General features: G+C 53.5%; 1 protein-coding gene across 3 annotated transcripts; it reads right to left on the bottom strand.

Annotated features, from left to right (window-relative positions):
* Positions 1 to 369: 369 nt before the first annotated feature.
* ITIH1 (inter-alpha-trypsin inhibitor heavy chain 1) lies at positions 370 to 15,054 on the bottom strand. 3 transcript variants are annotated; one of them, XM_015130717.3, is made up of 23 exons: positions 14,850 to 15,054; positions 14,599 to 14,770; positions 14,318 to 14,338; positions 13,822 to 13,988; positions 13,283 to 13,387; positions 12,736 to 12,898; positions 11,952 to 12,065; positions 10,406 to 10,531; positions 10,204 to 10,320; positions 9,335 to 9,503; positions 9,121 to 9,246; positions 7,997 to 8,178; positions 7,246 to 7,431; positions 6,039 to 6,178; positions 5,387 to 5,541; positions 5,285 to 5,299; positions 4,878 to 4,898; positions 4,424 to 4,504; positions 4,119 to 4,232; positions 2,602 to 2,803; positions 1,508 to 1,680; positions 800 to 911; positions 370 to 650 (listed from the first exon to the last, which is right to left on the bottom strand). In XM_015130717.3, exons 2-23 carry the CDS (start codon positions 14,713 to 14,715, stop codon positions 521 to 523), a joined length of 2,736 nt encoding a protein of 911 aa, XP_014986203.1. In that variant the 5' UTR covers positions 14,716 to 14,770; positions 14,850 to 15,054; the 3' UTR covers positions 370 to 520. The 3 variants fall into 3 exon arrangements, with proteins under 3 accessions (XP_014986203.1, XP_077849216.1, XP_077849217.1); XM_077993090.1 differs by lacking the exons at positions 12,736 to 12,898; positions 13,283 to 13,387; positions 13,822 to 13,988; ... (1 more) ...; positions 14,599 to 14,770; positions 14,850 to 15,054 and adding an exon at positions 12,246 to 12,418; XM_077993091.1 differs by lacking the exons at positions 12,736 to 12,898; positions 13,283 to 13,387; positions 13,822 to 13,988; ... (1 more) ...; positions 14,599 to 14,770; positions 14,850 to 15,054 and adding an exon at positions 12,355 to 12,413.
* Between the last annotated feature and the right edge of the window lie 4,554 nt (positions 15,055 to 19,608).

The raw sequence follows: 19,608 nt of genomic DNA, 5'->3' as shown, positions 1-19,608 counted from the left end.
AGAGCTCTCTAAAGTGTGGCTCACCTCCCTGCACCCGCGACGTTGCGTTTTGACTGGGCCCCAAGGCCAAGCCAAGGGAGGGGCCCTGATGGGGTAATTCCAGGCATTTACGTGAGGAGATGGTAGCGTGCACTCCTGGCCCCCTGAAATCACAGCTTCTGGGCAGGGACTGTCTCTGCCTTTGGAAAATACCAGCCTGGCTGTCAGATGTTACAAACCCTCAGCAGGGAAATGGTGTGAGCTTTCTTCCCAGCCTCTGACCTGCTTCTCCTGTCCCTGGATCTGCTGTAACCCCTAAGTCCATCTGAGGGGCAGCATCTTAAGCTGCCTCCCTGCCATCCTCCCTCCCCAAAATCAGCCAGTTCAGGGTGGACATAGTCTCTCTTTAATGGAAGTCATGAGGTCCTTTGACACAAGGAACCAGCTTAGTTAAGGAGGTGCAGCCTCAGCAGCAGGTCAGGATGTCATTCTCCTCCTCTGCCTTGGCCACAGGGGAGGACAGGCATGCTGGCCAGGGGGCTCAGAAGATGTCGGAGATGATATAGTCAGTGTAGGCACCATCGATGAGTCCAGCCCCATTGTTGTGAATGAACCAGCAGGACACCTCGGCCCCATGCCGCGGGTCCTTGCTGTAGTCCTTTTGCAAACCCCTGTGCAGAGACAAGTCAGCTGGGGTCACCCTTCGGACCAATAGGGCAGCACCTCCCCAGGAAGCCCACCCATGTGACACCTGGAGGAAGACCCGGAAGAACTGCAAAGTGGCCGAGGGCAGACGTGCTTGGCAGGCAGGCTCACCTACCTGGTGACCGTGAGCCGGCGGTTCTTCACCACCATCGTGGCATCTAGCTTTGTGGGGTCGGAGCCTGGGTGGATGTCAGACACTTCAAAACCAATGGGGTGGAAAAATTGCCCTAGAAAGGCACATTGGAGACGGTGGTTACTGTCTGGGGGACTTGCTCCTGCTCTACACTCAGCAGGTGCCCACTGCCGGCTTAGAGCTTTGCTTGACCGCTTTTTTTCCAAGGCTTGACTGTTTCTGCTAAAAGTCCCAGTACGAAAAGCTACCTTTGGTTCACTTGCCGTAGAGAAGTAGATACATTTCTAGGTGGTCCTACCTCCTGTCTTTTAAAACGGGATCTGTCTGGGGAGAGAGGTTTGAGGGGCAGGTGCCCATAGAGAGCAGTGTCTATAGAAAGGCCACACAGGAGCAGTGTGGTCAGTGACCCACCCTACCCACAAGGTCCCTGGGAACCCTCTGGGCCTTTCTTTTTGCGATCAGACCTCTGCCCTTCACTTGCTCCCAGGCTCACTTAAGCGTTTGTTTCACTATGTGTTTGCTCACAGCCTCACCAAGACAGCCCCTCAGATGGCTCTGCGCCTTTGAGGACACACTGGAGGTGGGCCTGTCCTGGTGCCCAGCTACAGAGCTGACCGGTGGCCCCAGGTCCCACACGTCCTCTGGCTTCAACACCCTGCCCCACAGCCCTGCCAGCCTGGCCAGCCGTACCCAGCAGCCCATGCGTCCGGGCTGACATCCGATGACTGTCCAGCACATAGAAGCCCAGGAAGTCCTGGTGGACGGAACTCCCCTTCCACACTCGGTGCAGAACAACCTCAAAGGTGCCACCGTCGTCCACAGACAACACCAGGTTCCTCTTCTTGTTGATGGTCACCACCACCCTGCAGAGCCAGGTGGCCGTGAGGGCAGGCGCGGCTGCACTGCATCCCTCTCCATTCGGCTGCCCTTGTCATCTGGGACCCAACCCTTGTGACCACGCCCCCACCCCATGGCCTTCATCCCCAGATGGCCGGCTGTTACGTGTTCCACACCCCTTCCACATGTTGCTATTGTGCATAGGGCCCTTGCAATGTGCCAGGCCCTGTGCTAAGTCCTCTATGCAAACTGCATCATTCAGTTCTCACTCTGAGCCTGTGAAGTCTAAGGCTCAGAGAGGTTAAGTAACTTGACCAAGGTGGCACCGCTAGTAAGCAGAGGAGCCAGGACTTGGACTTCAGGCTGTCTAATATCAGAGTCCATGTTCTCTGACTCCTACTCATCACCTGTGACTTCCACAGCAGACTCTCCCCACCTCTTCCTATAACTCTGCTACCAGCATTGCTACCAGCATTGCCCTGGTGCTCAGCAGAGTTTGCTGAATGAATGAATGAGTAAAGGAAGGAAAAATCATGAGACAACGCAGACTAAGACAGATGCCAAATGAGAAGCCCAGAGAAATCTGGAATTCAACAGAGGAAGAGAGCAGGAGGGCTAAGGGGAAGAGGTGGCCTCTTTGCTGGGCCTGGGAGGATGAGCTGGCTTTGTTTGGTGGAGACGTGGATGGCATTCAGAGCTAAGATGCGGTGGGAACACAGATGCCATGCAGCCCAGAGGACTGGATATGTCTGGACCCAGAGGACATATCCAGGAACCAAGGGAAATGGAGGACTGGGGGGCCCATGGAGACTGACATGTCTGTACAGGCCACATGGGCGTCACCCACAGACATGGCTCAGGGACGAGGGCCCTGCAGACTCAGACAGCAGCATCCTGGGCCCAGGCCACACCTCCCCCTGCTTCTTGCCCAGGCCCTGGCAGGTTACCCATCCTGCCGCAGCACAGCCTGGTCCCTCCAGGAAAACACAGGCCCACCAGAGCCGGGGTTCAGCGTAATGTTCTGAGGAGTCACTTCCAACTGAAAGGCCGTGGCAGGGTTTGCGATTCCCAGCCGCCCGAAATACGTGCCGTCATGCTGCCCAGGGCTCCTGGCCTTGTTGCCAATTAGCTGCCCGTTCACTGAGAAGCCTGCAGTGGAGCAAGAGGGCATCCAGGTTGGGAAGGGGCCTGCCTGCCTTTGCTCAGCAGGATCGTGCCTCCTTCCTAAGAGGCCCCTACGCTCTGCCTGTGCCACTCCGTCTTTGAGAGTCTCCTGCCTCGGGGTCTCCAGGTCTGGTCCTACACACAGCACCACCTCTGCTTCCTCTCCACCCCTCCTGCCATGCCAAATATCCCATACTCAGCTCTTGGTTCTGGGTCTTAACGGAGGTCTTGCCTCCCTGAGGACAGGACCCAGCCTGCTCCTTCTCTGTGGCCCCAGCCCCTAACACAGGGACAGGCTCCCATCATGCTGGAAATGCATTGTGGGACCTCTTCACAGAGGTCTCCACTGACCTGGGCAGCCACAGAGCCCCCTCCCTACTCTCACTCTGCCAACCCAGCACGTCTCATGCTCTGAAATGATCATCTCAAATGTGTTCACCTGTTTGTCTTCCCCTTCCCTAAACTCTATGAAAGCAGGGACTATCTTGGCTCCCACTGCATTCCCAGCCCCTCGCTGGTGCACAACAAACACTTGCAGATGGGCTGAGTGACCAGGGAGGTAGGGGAATGGGAGGGAGCAGGGCTGAGATAAGGAGAGGGAGCCATTCCCCATCACCAAGGCACTGCTGAGAGAGAGGCACTTGGAGGCTCTGCTCAGCCGTGCTTCGTGGGGAAGGTGGGGCAGGACCTTGACATATTTGCAGGACCTAGTATGAAATAAAAAGGAAGGGCCCCTTGTTTAAAAAGTGTTAAGAGTTTCAAGGCGGCAACGGAAGAACATTAAACTGGCCAGGCACGGTGGCTCACACCTGTAATCCCAGCACTTTGGGAGGCTGAGGTGGGCAGATCACCTGAGGTCAGGAGTTTGAGACCAGCCAGGTCAACATGGTGAAACCCCATCACTACTAAACATACAAAAATAAGCCAGTCATGGTGGCATGCCCCTGTAGTCCCAGCTACTCAGGAGGCTGAGGCAAGAGAATCACTTGAACCCAGGAGGCAGAGGTTGCAGTAAGCAGAGATCACACCACTGTACTCCAGCCTGGGTGACAGAGCAAGACTGTCTCAAAAAAAAAAAAAAAAGTCCCCATGTGCCTACCCCAGTCACATGCCCATGAAGCTGGCCCTGTGCAGATGCAGCCAGGAGGATGGGGTGGGAAGGCAGCAGGCACAGCCCAGCCAGGTAGATGGTGCCCAGGCAGAGGGCAGTGGAGGCCTTGGCCACAGTCCTGTTTGTGGCTGAATGTTGAGGGCAGAGGAGCCCTGGCCCTGTCTGGCAGAGGCGTGATGCCTGCCATACCTGTGTTGGGGTCCTGTACCAGGCTCAGGATCACACCAGGCTCCTCGTTGATGTTGAAGCACAGGGCGTCCTCTTTCTGGGGCACGTGGATGATGAAGTGAGGGTCCGTGTCCACTGGGGGCACAGCATGGAATTCGTTAGATTGGACATCGGGCAGATGGGGCTGGCCAGGGGCTGGGGTTCAGCTAGGCAGGTCCCAGAAAGAGAGAGAGAGAGACAGAGAGAGAGAGAGAGAGAGAGAGAGAGAGAGCCAGGCAGGGTGGGTCCCAAACAAGTGTGTCCCTCAGACCCTTCCAAGGACTCACCGCCGGTCACTCGGTCTGGCAGCCGCTGGGTATTGGAGCTGGAACGAGTAGGAGAAGGCTGCAAGGCTGACAGCACGAACGCTGATGGGAAGGGGAGTGGCATTTAGAAGCGGGGCAGCCAGGCCTTCCCTGGAGCTGCTGATCCCTCTGATGACTCTTTCCTCATTGGTGGGGTTAGCCTGAGGCCACCAAGCAGGGATGTCCACTCAACATCACATGCCCTTGATTGGCTCTCGGGACATGGGAACAGAAGCTTGGCCTGGCATGTTTAACTGGCCCCCTCTCTGTCTCCTCCCACAGGGACCTCAGGTTGGGGAGGCCAGGCTGTTCCAGGGTCTGTCCTAAGGATTCCCAGTGACAGGCAGTGAAGACAGCTAGAACGGAGGAAGAAAGCCAACTGGGTAATAATCAAGGAGGTGGAGAGATGTGAATGGCCAGGATGGCTGCCACTTACTCCTCCTGGGTCCCAGCATCTCTGTAGAAGACAAAGACATATTATCGAAGGCAGTGTCACCCACGGCGCCCCACACAAAAGGCACGCAGCTCTGTTCACTACAGGCCTGGACCTAGCCCTCCCTCTGGGGGTCTCAGCCCTCCCCTGGGGTCCTGCCTTCTCACAGACATACGCTCACACCAAGAGGGGACTGGTGGAGGCTGCTGGGGGTTCAGCCTGCACAAAAGCTCACAAAGCGTAGCAGGGAGTTCGCGGTGATGTGGAGAAGGGTGGCTCAGGGGATGAAAGAATGGGAAGGAGTGGAGTCAGGGAAGAAGGATAGGGAGCTGCGTGCCTGGGGCCAGAGCACCTGCCACCTGCCCAGCCACCGAAGCCCAGAGCTGAAACTAATGCAATTTAAAACTCACCCAAAGGTGGAGAATCTGGAAGGGAGGGAAAGAGAAAAGAATTAAAGCCCCAGAGGTTTTTGGCCCACGGCCTCCCCCTCTGCAGCCCCCTGCAGCCTATACCCTCTGAGGGCTTGTCGATGATGGGCTTCAGGCCGTCCTGATCCGCCATGCCCCTGATGCTCATGGAGGTCAACGGGGTCACAAACCCATAGTCCAGTGACATTCGCAGGGCCTGGGATGACAGGTTGGCCCTCTCCTCCCCGTCCACCTTCATCCTGCATTCAAGACAGAGGCTGGCTCCAAGCCCTGACTTGCACGGCCCTCATCCTTTCACCTATCCATTCACTCAATCATTCATTCATTCATTCGACACATATGTATTAAGCCCCCATGGTATCCTGTGTAGTAGCTACGTCTTCAGGGGCCTCCAGGTTTAATGATTTCTTACAGAGATCACTTGGAGATTTGGTGGGGTTGAGAGGTATGCCTCAGAGATATGCAGAGAAGTGAACAGCTGTGAGATCCGGGTCAAGAGGTCTAACCTCCCTGAGCCTCCCTGTGCTGACTGAGGGTAAATAGCAGGCTGCCTTGTGCCCTGGTGGGCCCACCCGGACTGTTGACTGACTGGTTGATATTAACTCAGTGAGCCAAGCAGAAGAAGAAAGTAAATCTGACCTACCTGCCCGAGAACCACCCCTCCTCTGCTCACCTGCAAAGGGTGAGGGGACTCTGGGTCGGCAGTGCCCACCTGGGGCAGCTGCAGGGGCCCTACCGCTTGGCCAGCAGCTCCTGGATGGTGAGGTAGGCCCAGAGGCGCTCGACGTGGTTCTCCAGCATGTGGCCACGCTCTCGGAGCAGTTTCTTCATCTCCTCCTCATCCACTAGGCAGGTTGTACTGAATTCTTGTCCCTCCTGAGAGTTGAGGTACAGAGAGGGGCAGTGCACCATGATGAGCATGGCCCCTGGCTAGTGCTCAGGGCTCTGAGGGGCCCATTTCATCTGGTCTCTGCAGCTTCGTCCTCAGCATCACCTGCTTTCGTGAGCCTGTTCACCTCATCCTATTCGTTCATTCTTGCCAAGCACCCTCTGCGAGCCAGGCTTGGCCCGGATCCTAGGGATCCCATGGAATGGGAGAACTAGGCCCTGCCTTGTGGAGTTTCTCTGGGGGAGGCCAATAAGCACCCAGCTGTTTCCACTATGACCCACTCCAAATGCCCACCAAGTTCTAGGCAGGCTGCACCATTCAACTTGCCACGGCACACAAATGTGCCTCCTCCATCCAGCTACATTAACTGTGGCACCACTTCCCAAGGGCATCCTATGCACCAGCTGCTGCCTACGGGTATTATATGGATTATTCCATTTGCTCCACACAATGCTCTGGTGTAGTATGGTACAGAAAAGGAAACTGAGGCCTAGAGAACTGGACCCCTTGCCCAAGGATGCCCAGCTGGTCAGGGTGGCACCAGGGTCCAGCTCAACTCTCCTTACTCAAAGCCTGAGTTTCTGAATCTTTGACCACACTGTAGGGCGTTGTCTGTGTTCTGGAGGGCAGGGTCCAGGTCTCACATGCCTGTCCCCACCACACACAGGTGCACATACACACATGCACTGCACCATGGCACAAAACCTGGCACACAGTAGGTGTTCAGGAAATGGTTATCAAATGAGAAGGGAGAGGTTGGTTTCTTGTTCTTTTGCACCTTGGGATGAATGATGCGAAAAATAACAATTGGTCACTGGGGGCCAAGGGACTGCAACGGATCAAGGCCATATTGGCCCCATTCCAGCCAATCCAGCCCCCAGGATGCCTGTGTGGAGGGATGTTCAGGCCTGGGGTGTATGTGGCATGATGGGGGTGAGGGCACTACTCTGGGGAAAGAGAGGCCTCTGGGGGTTGGCAGGAATGGGGAACAGTGTGGGTTTGGAGCCTCTAGGGTGCTGCCTGGCCTCCCCACCCTCCATGGCCCACCATTTACCCCATGGGCCCGCACATCCGCCTTGAAGCTGCTCTGTTTGTTGTCAGCAATGCGCCCGGCCACCACAATCTCTGAGCCTTCGTAGTACTGTTTATGGCGGTTCTGGGTCAGGGCCAAGACAGCATCCTGGGGGTACTGCAAATCCACATCCACCAGCAGGGGTTTGGCTACCTGGCTGTAGAAACCCTGCAGGGATAGAGGTTGCTGCCTTAGAGCTGAGCATCCTGGGCCCCTGATGGGAACCCTGCCCACAAAGTGGAGTGTTGGGAATTCCCAAGTTAGAGAAGAAATCTGAGGGTCCGAGAGGTCAAGTAGCTGGCTCGAGGTCATGCTGCTGATTTTTTTTTTTTTTTTGAGACAGAGTCTCACTGTGTTGCCCAGGCTGGAGTGCAGTGGCGTAATCTCAGCTCACTGCAACCTCCACCTCCTGGGCTCAACTGATTCTCCTGCCTCAGCCTCTCAAGTAGCTGAGATTACAGGCACGCACCAACACACCCGGCTAATTTTTGTATTTTTAGTAGAGACGGGGTTTCACCATGTTGGCCAGGCTGGTCTCGAACTCCTGATCCACCCACCTCGGCCTCCCAAAGTGCTGGGATTACAGGCTTGAGCCACCACGCCTGGCCCATGCAGCTGATTTGAACTCTATGCCAGAGCTTTATCTGCTCATCTAGGCTGATGGGCAAATGGCCACCAGGGCTGGGCCCCCTATGGCATGCCATTGGAGGTACAGGGGGTTGTGAGGGGAGACCTGCAGCTGCTGGGTGGCATCACGGTCCTCGTAGATTCTCTGGGCCCGTCCGTTGTTCTCCATGGACATGACCTCCAGAAAGTTAAAGTCCACATTGTGGCCGAAACCCAGGTTGTAGAGCGGGAACCTGCCCCGGATGGCGTTGCGGACGTTCTTGAGGATTTGGGAACGGTCAGTCACCCCTGCAGCCACACACCTGGGTAGTGATGGGATGCTGGCCCACAGGCATGTGGGGCATGAGGGGGCTCTGGGGAACACTCCCTGGGGCTCAAGGCTTCCATCTCAGAGCATCTCCAGTCTCCCGGGCGTCCTGAGACATCACCTCCTCCTTGCTCTCCTGGGAGACTGCAGCAGCTACCAACAGCTCCTCACAGGCCCCGCCCATCTAGGTGGGTCCATCAGCAGCAGGTCTGATTCTGCTCGAAACCCTGCCATGGCTCCTTTGCCACGGCCTGCGAGACCCTGCTGACCCTCCCACCCTTGTTTCACCCCGTTCTGCACAGGCCCACAGTTCCCGGGCAGGCTATGCCAGTGCACACACCCCTTTTATGACTTAAGCTGCCCCTTCTGCCTAGGATTCCTTCCTGACACTCTCTCCTCTTTCTAGACTGAGCTCAGGAGTCACCTCCTCCAGGAGGCCCTCCTAGACATCCCCCAGGGTCAGGTGTCCCTTGTCTATGGTTCCACAGCCCCAAGCACCCTGTTCTTTCAGGGCCCTCAGTATCTACTCCTGGATCTCCCTCCCCGAGTAGGTCCTGGGCTCTTTGAGGGCAGAGATATGTCTTGTTCCCTTGGTATTTCAGTCCCTAGCCCCAAGCTTAGCACACAGTAGGCAATAAATAAATAGTTCATTAAACCGTAAACAGAAGCGTGGAATCCTGCCCATCCTCCACAGACCTGTGTCATTTAGAAACATCTCCAATTTCTCAACTCACAGAACAGAAGTACACCATGGAGCTCCCACAGACTTTGTGGTCTGAATTGTGTTTTTAGACCAGTGCTTGACTTTGCTCTGAGCCTTTCTACCCCCTGATGGCATCTCCAATGGTTGGGTTTCCAACTTCAGCTTGCATGTCTCAGGTGACAAGATCACCACCTCCCAAGGCAGCCCCCAAGGTGCTTACCCTCTGTGGGATCGCCGTCTGTCAACATGATGAGAATTGAGGCATGGTTGCTGAGTTCTGGGAGGCTTTCCTGAACTTGGTTCAAGATCTCAATTCCCTGGAGCAAACCTCCATTCAGGTTTGTGGCTGCAAAGAAGAGAAAGCAGACCAGTGTATGCCCTCATTCTGAAGGGACAGAGGTGACATCAAGGTGGCCTGAGACCCCCACCCTTACCCTCATCCAGGGAAAAGCGCCGCACAAAGTCTTTAGCCGCTTGTAGGTTGGCCTCAGATGCTTGCACCAGTGAGCCCTTCCATGATTGCACTCGAGACCCAAAAAGAACCAGATCAAAGTAGTCCCCTGGCTGCATGTCCCCCAGAATTTTAAGGAGTGCCTCCTTGGTCTGCAAGGACAGAACAGTCAGTAGACGGACAGGGCCCCAGGGTTGTCCCAGGATAGCACCTTCCATCAACTCCAATACCCGTTTCAGAGATCCACAGAGTGGACAAGCAGGAGGAGATAGGACAACTAGGTGACCCCGAGACAGGAGCATCCTGCCGGGCCTTGGGGTGGATGAGGGGGGTGGAGAAAGCAAAGGAACCCAGGATGGGGAAAGAAATGATCAGGAGTTCTGGAGGGGCAGGATAAAGAGAAAGGACCCCAGGGGTTGTGCTTCTAGAATACTCCTTGTCCAGCCATGTCTACTGCACCATGGAGAGAGCACTCCAAACCCTGTGGGTGGAGAGCTATTCCCTGCTATAAGATGCCTCCCCACGGACCACCATAATTACCCCCAGCACTTGTAGTGCACAGGTTTCCTCTTCTAAGCACTTCCCCAGGGGGTAACTCCATGACCCTGTGGACACCATTGTCAGTCCCATTTTTCGCCATTGAGGAGAGGTGAATGCACTTTCTCACGACTGCACAGTGAGGAAGTGACGCTGATTCTGGAGATGCTAACCACTGGGATTTCCTGTTAAATCACCCTGCCTCTGACCAGGAGGATAAATCCCAAACCAGACTCTGGCAGCAAAACTGGCATGCGGTGAGCAAAGGGGCTGCGGAAGCTTCTGCTGGGTGCGCTGTTTCAAGCTGCAGCCTACCTGCTTCACTTTCTGGCCTCTCATGGAGCCACTGATGTCAATCACAAAAACCACATTCTTGTTCATGTTTGTTAGGTTATGGGGGGCGAAGAAGTGGGCAAAGTGGTTATTGGCCACCTGAAATAGAGGAGAACAAGTGAGGCCACTCTCACAGCACCCCTTGCCCATCCTCTAGGTGCTCAGCCAGAAGCTCAGGGCTTACCAGGAGGTCACAGATCTTGTCTCGACTGACATCATAGGTCACCTTGAAATGCCCGTTCAGTAAGGATGTAGAGCATGTGGGGCAGGACTGCTGCTGGCTCACAGTGGGACGGAACAGCACGTGACCCTGGAACCGTCAAGAGTCTGAGCCATTACTGGTTTGTGTAACCACAAACAGAATGTTTACAAAGACAACATAAGAAGGGGTGTGTGTGTGTGTGTGTTTGCACGGGCACAGAAACGAGTTTGGTGGGCCACTCACTCACTTAGCTGTTGAGAGCACACACCTGTAGGTGGTGGGAGAGCTGACCCATTCCCTTGCTTATACTCTTCTGAATCATTGGGGTTTTCTACAATGGACATCATCACTTTGGGTATATAAATAAGAACAAAATAACAGTAATGTGATAGCATGGGAGACATCTGTCAACTCAAACTGTTGACATCTGTCAACTCATCTGTCAACACTACAATACTGTGCTGGGAAATAAAAGCTGCCCAGGTTGACAAAGAACAGAGACTGGAAGGAAGGGTCCAGGATGGAAGCTGAGGTCTGGTTGGAGTTGGTGATGTGCTTGGGGAAGCTAGTGATGGTTTTTTCAATACTTTCTATATTCCTGGACTTCATACATTTTTCTATAAAGAAATTTTTGTTTGTTATAAAAGTAAGATAAGCTCATCAAAAAGAAGCAGAAGCAAAAGGAAGAAGCAGCAGCAGAGAAGAAGAAGAAGAGGAAGAAGAGAAGCAGTAGTGAAGAAGAAGACTACAAGAAGAAGAAGAAGAAGAGAAACAGCAGCAGCAAAGAAGAAGAAGAAGAAGAAGAAGAGGAGGAGGAGGAGAAGAGGAGGAGGAGGTGGAAGAAGAGGAGAGAAAGGAAGGAAGATAAAATAGAACCTTGAAAAATTCTTGGGAAGAGAAGAACCCATCCCTTTGTTCCCCCACAGAAAGCAAGCATGTTTGCTAACACTCTGAGGTGTCATATTTTGTTTAAAAGGAAGCCTCTCTAAACTGTAAGAAGCACTTCTTTTAAATGAACTGTGGTGCAGGCTCTACATAAGTGGGAACTAAAGGGTTTGTTCCCGGCTCGGGTTAGGGGCAAGTCAGGAAGCAGGGCACTGCCCATCCATACAACACACTCCTCCAGGAACCTGGGGTGGGGGCGAGCCGGGGCTTCCACACCAGCATATGAGGTTTACTTATGTGCTGGATGTTTCCCCGAATGCTCTCCCATGGGCGTGAGGCAGGCAAAGAGGGCACTGAGGCCCAAGCAAGCCAGCGACTCACCCTGGACCATACAGCCAGTGTGTGGTGGAGCTGGAGCTGGCTCCTTCCCCACCTCAGCATGCAGGATTTTGCTAAATTGCCCTGAGAACCAGGATTGCTGAGTTCTCCTAGGCACCAATCACATGACACCAGCCTCTCTCATCCTGAGGGCAGACCACAGCCCCTGCCTGGTTTCTCGGCTAAAGCTGGACATTCCATAAGGGGTGGGCAGGCTGAGAAGTCCCCAAATGGCCCACCACCACCCCTTTGCCATCCCATGTACCTTTTTTCCTGAGAAGGACTTCTTGATAGTTTGGGCTGCCAGTTCCTTGGGCAGGAAAGAGGCCTGGGCATCCAGCTTGCTGATCCCCTGGGGCTCGAAGATGTCCACATCGATCTGCACCATTGAAGCAAATTCTTTTTTTTTTTTTTTTTTTAAGATGGGATCTTGCTTTGTTGCCCAGGCTGGCCTCAAACTCCTGGGCTCAAGCCATCCTCCTGCCTCAGCCTCCCTCGTAGCTGGGATTATGGGCTCACACCACACCGAAGCAAATTCTCTACCAGGACTCCTACTCACCAAGTCTCAGCCAAGAGCCAACATGTGTCCTGGCCACCTACTGTGTGCAGCACCCACCCAGCCCTGATCACAGGGCCTGGTACTCAGTAGGCTCTCCAAAGATACTGACCAAATGAAGGTGTACATGGCTGCATCCCTCAACTTAGCCACTACTTAGGTGCCAGCAATAATTCCAGGCCCTCAGGCTGCGCCTCTGGTTTACAAAATTACCTGGACATTCAGTACTTCTTGTGATCCCTGTGGCGGTCCTGGGACCCACAGTAATCCCCCATTTAGCAGATGAGCAAACCGAAGCTCAGAGATAAAGAGGAAGTTAGAGAGTTCAGGGAGTTCCCTGCCCAAGAAGAGCACATCAGAGCTCACCCTGAGGAGTTAATCCCTGTTCCTGTGTTCTTAGGCCTGGGTGACACATGGTGGGTGCTCAACCAGTGTTGGGAGCCATGATGACAGAGAGAGGGGCAGGAGCCCTGCCCTGGGACCTATGATCTACCTCAAAATGATGCACCAGCTGCTTAGGCTTGACTTTGATGACAATTTCATACTGCTTAAGCTTTCTCTTCAGCACTTCCTCATAGGTCAGCTGAAACGTGACCTTGCTCTGGGGATTGACGGTGAGGTGGATGGTGAATTGCTCCATAGTTCTCCCCGAGGCCCTGGATGTGCCACCACAGGCAACAGCAGACAGACAGAGGGTAAATGACATGTGAGTCCTTGTCACTTAACATGTGGCCCTCAGAATTTATTTCTCTTAGATGAGTGCTGCTCCTAGGTTTCCTTGGACCTCACAAATGTGTCAGCTGGCTGGTCAGGGTCAGGGCCCAAGATGGGGGGCCCACTTCTCCCAGTGGCAGATTTGGGAAAAGGGCAACTGCACAGCAGCCTGTTCAGTGCACTGTGCTGGCATCTGGGTTTGAGCTGTTTGCTCACCCTTCCATCATCCTGGGCTGTTCTCCACCAAAGCCACCTTGCAGCTGTCAGCTCTGTCCTGGCTGGGGAGGGCAACCCTAGAGATGAGACCAGCAGGGCCCAGAACTCACCTGACAAGGCCGGCATTCTCTCCTGAGATAGCTGCTTTCCGGTACTGCTTCCATGCAGTCACCTTGTCCTTTATGTCTCCAATAAATGCGTTTCCATCTGCCGTACTGCAGAGAGGGGAGGACACCCTCAGGAAAGATGAGCCTCCTGACCATACAGGTCCTGAGAGGGCCTGTCCATGTGAGCCCTTGGATAAGGACACCTCCTGACTGGCCTTCCACTGCCCATGGTGGAACTCAGGGGTCCATGGGCAATGAGGTGAGCAACCCAGGTCAGAGGCCAGCAAGAAGCCTCAGACGCTGACCTTGGCTCCTTGGGTTCTAGCCTGAAACATGCTGTATGGGCCCCAGTTTGCCTCCAAGATGGGAGCCAAACACAGATCTAAAGGGCTTCTTCCTCCTCTCAGAGCCAGGGCTGGTCTGTGGCCCTTCTAGAATGAGGAGATGCTCTGCGCTATCTGGCCACTCCGATCCTTGTTCTTAGGCTGGGACTAGTAAGCGGCATCCCTGGGAGAGGGCACGGGAGTTGGGCAGGCACGCACATGGCAAAGTCACTGATGAAGGCTGTCTTGGGGATTTCCACGTCGAAGGCCACTTCCCTGGCTTCATTGGCAGTGTTGACCACTTGGCTGGTGACAACATAGTGGGCAAAGCGAGAGGTGACTTTGCAGTTGACTTTCAAACTCCGGATGAACACGCCATCGACAGCCTAAAGTGAGACATGAAGGAGCTGTGGACCGAGACAGAGCCTCTGTTGGTGAGGTACTTCCTGTGGTATGGGGGCTTGGCACTCAGCTCCAGTGCATGGTGCCCAGATGCCAGAAGAACAGATCAGACCTCCCAGGAAGACCCCTGCTCTCTGGCTGAGACTGTGCTGTGGAGCATGAGGTGAGATGGGAACAAGTCCCCATTTCTAGGACCCTGGAGAGTACCCCTTGCCTATGGCCCTGACAGAGGGGTCCACCCTTGAGGGGTTGGGAAAAGCAAGCGTGTAAAAAGGGCTCCGTCACAGACCCCTTTGCCAGGACTCTTACTCACGGTGTCCACAGCCTGTCGCTTCTGCAAAACAAAATCAGGGTCAAGTGTGAGAGGAAAACTCAGGAGACTGCAGCCTCAGTTCAGGGGTAGGAGTGGAATGTAGCCTGTGTCCTCTGCCCCTTAGCCTCACCTCCTTGGTGCTGCTGGGAGGTCACCTCTCCACTCAGAAGTGGTGGAGGTGGTGGGGTGGCCCTGGCCCTTGGAGTGGGGGTCTTGTGTCCCGCCCGGGGCCTCATCCAGATTCAGCTGCCTATTTCTGCCCTGTGGGTTTAGCCACATACCTCGCTGCTCTTGGACCTGCCTGTAGCTGAGCCCAGGGCAGGCATGGCCTGCAGGACGAGGAGAGACACCAGGTACACGCACAACAGCAGTCCCCGAAGCCCCATGGCACCATCCATGCTCTAAGGCTCCCGCTGCCCTGTCACCTCACTCAGACCAGTAATCAATACAGTGCTGGATAAACATGGATTAAACATTAGACAAGGTCCAGGCAAATATTAATGACAAAAACTGCAATGACTTTTGCACCAACCTAACACAATTTGAGGAATCAAAATTTGGCAGTAGAAGCTTTTTGCGTGGGGTGGGGTTACCAGCTCTGGGCAGTGTAAACTCCTGATGGGGCTCCAGACCGTGTCCCTCTGTGCAGAACTGCACTTAGCCTATGTGAACTCTGAGGACCCCCGGATGGCTCATCTCTTCCTCGAGCTGGCACAGGGCAGCACCAGTGACACGGTGACACGTCACAAGAAGCAACAGTTAAAAATGGATTTCTAAACTTCATTAGGCTTTACTTTTTTTTTTGAGATGGAGTTTTGGTCTTGAGTGCTAGAGTGCAATGGCAGGATCTCGGCTCACTGCAACCTTCGCCTCCTGGGTTCAAGTGATTCTCCTGCCTCAGCCTCCCAAGTATCTGGGATTACAGGTGCGCACCACCATGCCCAGCTAATTTTTGTATTTTTAGGAGACAGGGTTTCACCACATTGGCCAGGCTGGTCTCGAACTCCTGAACCTCAGGTGATCTGCCCATCTCAGTCTCCCAAAGTGCTGGGATTACAGGAGTGAGCTACTGCGCCCAGCCAGGCTTTACTTTCAAAATTCCCTTTTTTTTTTTTTTTTGAGACGGAGTCTCGCTCTGTCGCCCAGGCTGGAGTGCAGAGGCTGGATCTCAGCTCACTGCAAGCTCTGCCTCCCGGGTTTATGCCATTCTCCTGCCTCAGTCTCCCAAGTAGCTGGGACTACAGGCGCCCGCCACCTCGCCCGGCTAGTTTTTTGTATTTTTTAGTAGAGACGGGGTTTCACTGTGTTAGCCAGGATGGTCTCTATCTCCTGACCTTGTGATCCACCCGTCTCGGCCTCTCAAAGTGGTAGGATTACAGGCTTGAGCCACCGCACCTGGCCTTTTTTTTTAAACACAGGGTCTCCCTCTGTCGCAGAGGCTGGAGTGCAGTGGTGCGATCTTTGCTCACTGCAGCCTCGACCTCCCAGACTCAACTGATCTACCCACCTCAGCCTTCTGAGTAACTGGAACCACAGGAATGTGGCACCACACCCAGCTGATCATTTTTATTTTCTCTTGAAACAGGGTTTCAGTCGGGTGAGGTGGCTCACGCCTGTAATATCAGCACTTTGGGAGGCTGAGGCAGGCAGATCACTTGAGGCCAGGAGTTCCAGCCCAGCCTGGGCAACATGGTGAAACCCCATCTCTACCAACAATACAAAAATTAGCCAGGCATGGTGGCACGCATCTGTGGTTCCAGCTACTCGGGAGGCTGAGGCAGGAGAATAGCTTGAGCCTGGGAAGTGGTGGTTGCAATGAGGCGAGATTGTGCCACTGCACTCTAGCCTGGGCAACAGAGTGAGACTGCCTCCAAAAAGAAAGAAAGAAAAGAAAAGAAAAAGAGAGAGAGAGAAAGAAAGAAAAAAGAAAGAAGAAAGAAAGAAAAAAGAAAGAAAAAAAGAAAGAAAGAAAAGAGAAAGAAATAAAGAAAGATAAAGAAAGAAAGAAAGATAAAGAAAAGAAAGAAAGAAAGAAGAAAGAAAAGAAAGAAACAGGGTCTCACTTTGTTGCCCAGACTATTTCAAAATTCTTTCAGCATCAACACGCTTTTCAGTCATGCTTTGGCCAGGGAGGCAGACACGGTGGCTTAGAAAGTGTGTGACATCCAGCCATGCTGGTGATTCTCACAGTGCTAACCTGGTATTAGCTCTGTCAGAGACAGTCTGGACGGTCGGGGTGAGACGTGATGGGAGATCCATGCTTTAGGCCAGTTGTTTCATCTCTCTGGAGGTTCTTACCCAGATCTAGAAAGAACAGAAGTGAGCTTCCTTGTTCTTGCACCTGGGCAGGGAGGCCTGGCAGATAAAGGGGAGCTGAAGATGAATGACATGTTTTCATAATAGAGGACTCATTTGTGTCATGCATTTCTCTAAACCCTTTATTGTGTAATTTTATCCTCACAACATTTCTGGGACACTGGTCCCATACCAAGCAACAGAACAGGGATTCAAACCAGGTGTCTCAGGCTCTGAAGCCCAAGCCCATCATGTAATGACAGAGAAGCAGACTTGAAGATCCTAGAGATAGGAGTTCCCAGAGACCCATCTTGCACCTGCAGTTTCTTATTTTTTATGGCCAAACCCACCCTGTTCCCCAAAAGCCACAGCATACTGGGCAGATAGGGCCCCTGGCCAATCCAGTTTGTGACCTGGGCTGGGATGTGCTGGCTGCTGTGACCCTGAGAAAAGGAGGGGGCCCAGAGCCCTCACTGATCTCTGTTTGCTTGTCCTGGACTTTGTCTCACAGAGCAGCTTCTGGGAAGAGTTTATTGTCCTTAGGCCAGGGTCACCTTCTGGCCTGTCTTCTGGTCTTTGTGGGAGAGAAGCTGGATCGACATGACACTGTACATTTGAAGTTCTGCTTATTTCCTGTGCCAGTATCGACCCAGCCCTGCAGTGTGTTGGGCACAATGCTAGGCACTGGGACGCCACCATACAGAAACTTGGGTGTCCTGCTGTGTTCAGTGAGCTGATGTCAGGGGAAAAGGGAATCAGACAAGTCAAAGGGAGCCAACTGAATTCCAACGAGTGATGAGAAGCTGAAGAGGTAGAAATTTGGAGGGGCAGAGGCTCATCTCCCGCAGGGATTAGGAGAAGGTCCCTGGATGAGATGCCTGGAAAAAAGAGCAGTGCTTGGGAAGGGGAAGGTGGGAAGGGAGGGAGAGAAAAGCAGATGGGCAGGTGGGATGTATGCTGTGGGAATGTGGAGGTGTCTGGAATGGGAGAAGGAGCTGATGAAGAGGGTGGGGAAGGTGGCTGGGAAGGGGGTTGGGACCAGCTGGCGCAGATGTCTGAAAGTGATTAGCCTTTTGGGTGGGAGATACTTAAGATATTTTGAGCAAGGGTGTGATGAGTTCAAGACTGGGCTGTTGAGAGATGGCTAGCACCAAGCCTGGTCCATGTAAAGGGCTAGAAGCATGTTTGCACAGGGGGAGGGTGGACAGGAGATGGGGAGAGCTAATTATGACCTGTGCCTGTCATGCTTCTCAGCATCATTTGTGTCCGAATTCATTTACTGCTCACAACTCCCCCCAAGAGACAGATATTATTGTTAATATTATCCTCATGGTACAGAGGAAGAGGAGAAATTGGCCTACCCTATGCATGTGGGAGATGGGGGCCAGGGTGGACAGAAAGCAGCTATGGTTGCTGCTGATTGAGAATGGGGAGGGTAACTGTGTTGCTGGTGCCAGCAGGACAGCACATGGGCCCAGACCTGCTCTGAGTTCCACCCCCACACAGCCAACTGTCTGCTTGATTTGCCCAGAGCCCCTCCATCTGGTATGTCCAAATTGAACTCCTGACCTTTGTCTCCTCCTCCCCACAGCCCGCTACTAAGCCAGGTCTTCCCCCTGTTGTCCACTCCAGTGAAGGCCATCGTTATCCAGCTGGGCATCCAAGCCAGAAGGCTGGGTGGCATCTTGGGTGCCTCACTCTCCTTGACCACCTACCCCACCTCCCAACCTCTGAATATCCCTCTAATCCATTAACTTCTCTCCCCATCCCCAGTCACCACCTAGTTCAAGCCGCCCTCATCCCTCATTTAGACGGCTGATCTTCTTCCACTCTGCTCCAGGCAGCAGCCAGAGTCACCATTTAGAAAGGTCAGTCTGGCCGGGCGCGGTGGCTCAAGCCTGTAATCCCAGCACTTTGGGAGGCCAAGGCGGGCGGATCACAAGGTCAGGAGATCGAGACCACAGTGAAACCCCGTCTCTACTAAAAATACAAAAAAAAAATTAGCCGGGCGCGGTGGCGGGCGCCTGTAGTCCCAGCTACTCAGGAGGCTGAGGCAGGAGAATGGCGGGAACCCGGGAGGCGGAGCTTGCAGTGAGCCGAGATCGCGCCACTGCACTCCAGCCTGGGCAACAGCGTGAGACTCCGTCTCAAAAAAAAAAAAAAAAAAAAAGAAAGGTCAGTCTGCTGCAGAACTTCCCCTGTCTCACACACCCTATCCTGAGTGGTACGGCCCCTGCTGACCCCTCTATGTCACCTAGCCCATGGCCCCTCTGAGTCTCTCAGCTTCAACTGCAGAGACTTCTTTTAGATCCAGGTAGGCAGGTGTTTCTCCACTCATTCGTTCAGCAACCCACAATTCCTTCATTTACACCTGCTGGGTTTAGGGTGTTGAAGCAGACAGGCCTGGCCCAGTCCTCAGGGAGTTCACACTGAGGTGTGGAGGTAAAGTCACAAAATGAGTCCATTGGGTCTTAGCACATGTTGCTCCTCTGCCTGAAAAAGTTTTTCTTTAAACTTCCACTCATGCGGTGCTTGCTTGGGGCAACCTCTCCTGGATGGCCAGGCTGGACCAGGCGGCTTTTCTGCACAGTACTGACCTCAGTTGGCAAGGGCAGCTTGTTAGTATGCATGGCCGTCTCCCCCTTCGACTGTAAGCCCCACAGGGACAGGCCCTTGTCTGTCTTGTTCATAGTTGTCCTCCAGGGCCAGGCTAGTAGACCTTTGTCTGTAGAATGAAATATATATATATATATATATATATATATATATACACACACAATATAATTTTTTTTTTTTTTGAGAAGGAGTCTCGCTCTGTTGCCCAGGCTGGAGTGCAGTGACACGATCTTGGCTCAATGCAATCTCCGCCTCCCAGGTTCACGTGATTCTCATGCCTCAGCCTCCTGAGTAGCTGGGATTACAGGAGCAGTGCGCCACAATTTTTTTATTGTGGTAAAATATACAGAACATAATATTTATTATTTAACCATATTTAA

The sequence above is a fragment of the Macaca mulatta genome, chromosome 2 (genome assembly GCF_049350105.2).
Source record: "Macaca mulatta isolate MMU2019108-1 chromosome 2, T2T-MMU8v2.0, whole genome shotgun sequence".
Lineage (NCBI taxonomy): Eukaryota > Metazoa > Chordata > Mammalia > Primates > Cercopithecidae > Macaca > Macaca mulatta.
The sequence above is the reverse complement of the archived record's forward strand: the minus strand, read 5'-3'. Positions and strand labels throughout refer to the sequence as shown.